This window comes from Eriocheir sinensis, chromosome 1 (genome assembly GCF_024679095.1).
Source record: "Eriocheir sinensis breed Jianghai 21 chromosome 1, ASM2467909v1, whole genome shotgun sequence".
Classification (NCBI taxonomy): domain Eukaryota; kingdom Metazoa; phylum Arthropoda; class Malacostraca; order Decapoda; family Varunidae; genus Eriocheir; species Eriocheir sinensis.
In genome coordinates, this window is record NC_066509.1 from 31,726,244 (window position 1) to 31,729,191 (window position 2,948).

Sequence of the window (2,948 nt, forward strand, 5' to 3'; positions counted from 1 at the left end):
ACATCCTTTCTATGCTTTTCTCATATTGATTATTTATTTTCTAGTATAAGCGAAGGCTCTACTTTTCAGTGTTTTTAAGTCCTTCAATACCACACAGTCATTAATTTTACCACATCGATTTTTTTTCTCCAAATATAAACATGATTGGTTTTGCTTTTGAGTTTATTCTTTTTTCATTGCTACTATCATTTTTTTTTATCGTTGATGGATGCAAGCGGAGCGCGGCCACTGAATATATTTCCGTTCAGAAGTATGAATGACGCTGCGCCGTGATGGAAAACTACATGTGAAAGCCTCAACTAGTAAATGTGTAGTGTTGGGCGCGGGGTGAAGGGAGGCTGTGAGGGGTGGGGGGGGGGGGGGGCAGCGGGGTGGCGTGCGATGGGGGGTTGACACGGTGACTGAGAGGTGCAGAAACAGGGTAGGAAGGAGCAGAAAGTAGTGTGAGGTGGGTCAACAGGCTTGCTGGGAGGTGGATAAACAGAGTGGTCAATAAATGCTTACTTAAGTACTTACTTACTCTGTGTGTGTGTGTGTGTGTGTGTGTGTGTGTGTGTGTGTGTGTGTGTGTGTGTGTCTGTTGTGCTGTGTTGTGTTGGGGGGTGCGTGTTTCTATGTGAGGAGGAGGGGGGGGGCTGCCGCTACCATCTGTTATTGGCCTAACTTGCCGCAGCTTCCTTCTCTTTGAAGCCACACAACAAAAACATTTAAATGGCAACCAAAACCTTCCGCAAAAAGGAGATCCGACGTGCCGTCTACGGCACTTGCTTGGTGGATGCGCCCGTGGGCGGGTGCAGCGTGGAGGCCGCGCCCATCCGGGTGACGGTCAGCGTCCGCCGGCGCTGCGGGTGCTGGGGGAGGCTGGCCGGAGCCTGGAGGGAGGCGGCCGCGTTTTCCTTCGTCGACAGGCAGCGGGCCCCCTTCTTATCCAACGCCTTCCTGGACCTGGAGCACGTCTTCCGGTACAGCAGCGAGGCGGACGCGGGCGCGGCGCAAGTTAAGATCTGTCTGACGCTCCTTAGCGGCCAGACGCGCGTGGCCAAAGTGGGCCTGGAAGACTTCTTGGGCCAGCTGATGCAGAGCGGCCGCCCAGAGTGCTTCACCCTGTACGTCTACGAGGGGAAGGTCGCCCTGCTGCAGACCCGCCAGCCATCTCCGGAGGTTGTGACGGAGTGGCTGTTTGACGGGAGGGGAAATGACGCCCACAAAGGGTCAACTTACAAGGACCGTGCCTGCTATGACCCCGAGGTCACTGTGATAGACAATTGCCAAGAAAAGATGGACCCCAGTGACTCAGAAGAGAGTGCATGGGAAACCCCTGAGAATGACGCACAGGAAAGTACATGGGAAACCCCCGAAGAAGACTCAGATGTGAGTGCATGGGAAACTCCTGAAGAAGACTCAGATGTGAGTGCATGGGAAACTCCCGAAGAAGACTCAGATGTGAGTGCATGGGAAACTCCCGAAGAAGACTCAGATGTGAGTGCATGGGAAACTCCCGAAGAAGACTCAGATGTGAGTGCATGGGAAACTCCCGAAGAAGACTCAGATGTGAGTGCATGGGAAACTCCCGAAGAAGACACAGAGGAGAGTAAAGATAACTCAGGCGAGGAGAGTGGACTTGACACTGCTGAAGACACAGATAAGGAGAGTGGATGGGAGTCTGACGATGAAGACTCAGAGGAGAGGGTGGCTGACGAGGACACGGAGGAGAGTGGAGGGGAGGCTGATGACAGCACAGAGGAGGAGACTAGATGGGAGTCTGAGGACGAAGACTCCGAGGAGGAGTGTGAACGGGAGACTCCCGGAGACTCGGATGAGAGTGGATGGGAGACTCTTGAAGAAGACGCAGAGGAGGAGGCTGGGCGGGGCACTGCTGGAGGCACAGAGGAGCGTGGCGGCGGCCGCAGCTTCCTGGCGAGGCTGGGGGCGGCGTGGCGGCACAACCGCCTCGCCCTGCTCCTGGCCGCCGCTGCGGTCTTGGTCTCGCGGGTGCCACTCGCTGACCCTGACGAGTGGCGGTGGGGCGGCGGCGGCGGGGGGCTGTGAGGGGCGTGAGGCGTAAGGAGAGAGCCCCAAGACTGTGTTACTGTTGCATTTCTCATTCTTATTTACAACTCTTATCTATTATCCTACCGGTACAACTTTTCTACGTACGTACAAACAGAATGGGAAGTAGTGGTAGTAGTAGTAGTAGTAGTAGTATGGGTGGGTTGATGGGGTGGCAAGGAGGTGGTGATGGGGCTGGAAGGAGTAACTTGATAGGGGTTTAATTTGGATGTGACGAGTGGTTGAATGGTTGTAGGGTTGGTGGGCTTGTCAGTCGACGTGGTGGGTTGACGTGGTGGCTGGGAGGTTGTGATGGGGCTGAAAGAAGTACGTTAATATGTGTTTCATTTTGAGTTGAGGGGAGTTTAGAGGTTTGGAATAGTTGAGAGGGTTACAGAGTGGCGTTTAGAAATGGTCCCAGTCAGATTGATAGGATTTTAGGCTGGTAGGAATTTGGACATGACATTCCAAGGGATTTGGGCTGCTAAGAGCTTCATTAAAGTTGACCTGACTGTGTAAGTTGATTTTTAGTTTGGCATTATATTGGCAGTAATGATATTAGACGAGTTGGGGGGGGAGGTGAAGTCAGGGTCAAATTGACTGGAGAATAATGAATTTAGAGGAGATTTGGGGAGACAAGAGCTAAAAGGTGACCTGATAGTGTAAGACTTTGCACCATATTGGCTGAAGGGTTGCTGGCAAGAAAGATGAAGGAAAATTGGGCTGAAGTACATGTTGTTGGGGGTTTAGTTCGGCAGAAAGTTAGACATGATTGGCAGGAGATTTAGACAGACAAGAGGCTTAAGTTGACCTGCCTGTAAGGTCATGTTGGTTGAAAGGTTGGTTGACAATGGGAAAGAGGTTGAGGGGGAAGGGCTGTAGTTTGACAGAAGTTTAGA

At 52.4% G+C, this 2,948-nt stretch overlaps 1 protein-coding gene across 3 annotated transcripts; it reads left to right on the forward strand.

The window, feature by feature from the left end:
- Positions 1-707: 707 nt before the first annotated feature.
- On the forward strand, positions 708-2,117 carry LOC126996434 (histone-lysine N-methyltransferase SETD1B-like). Of its 3 annotated transcripts, none has more exons than XM_050856905.1 (2): positions 708-1,551; positions 1,588-2,117. In XM_050856905.1, the coding sequence occupies exons 1-2, from the start codon at positions 712-714 to the stop codon at positions 2,047-2,049; spliced, it is 1,302 nt and encodes a 433-aa protein (XP_050712862.1). In that variant the 5' UTR covers positions 708-711; the 3' UTR covers positions 2,050-2,117. The 3 variants fall into 3 exon arrangements, with proteins under 3 accessions (XP_050712862.1, XP_050712937.1, XP_050713022.1); XM_050856980.1 differs by having other exon boundaries at positions 708-1,515; XM_050857065.1 differs by having other exon boundaries at positions 708-1,479.
- The last annotated feature ends 831 nt before the right edge of the window (positions 2,118-2,948 follow it).

Excerpts from the sequence above, each read along its gene's own strand:
- LOC126996434 (XM_050856905.1), top strand. The coding sequence starts at position 712 with ATGGCAACCAAAACCTTCCGCAAAAAGGAGATCCGACGTGCCGTCTAC. Across the intron at positions 1,552-1,587 it reads CTCCCGAAGAAGACTCAGAT|GAGAGTAAAGATAACTCAGG; the intron begins GTGAGTGCATGG and ends GAAGACACAGAG.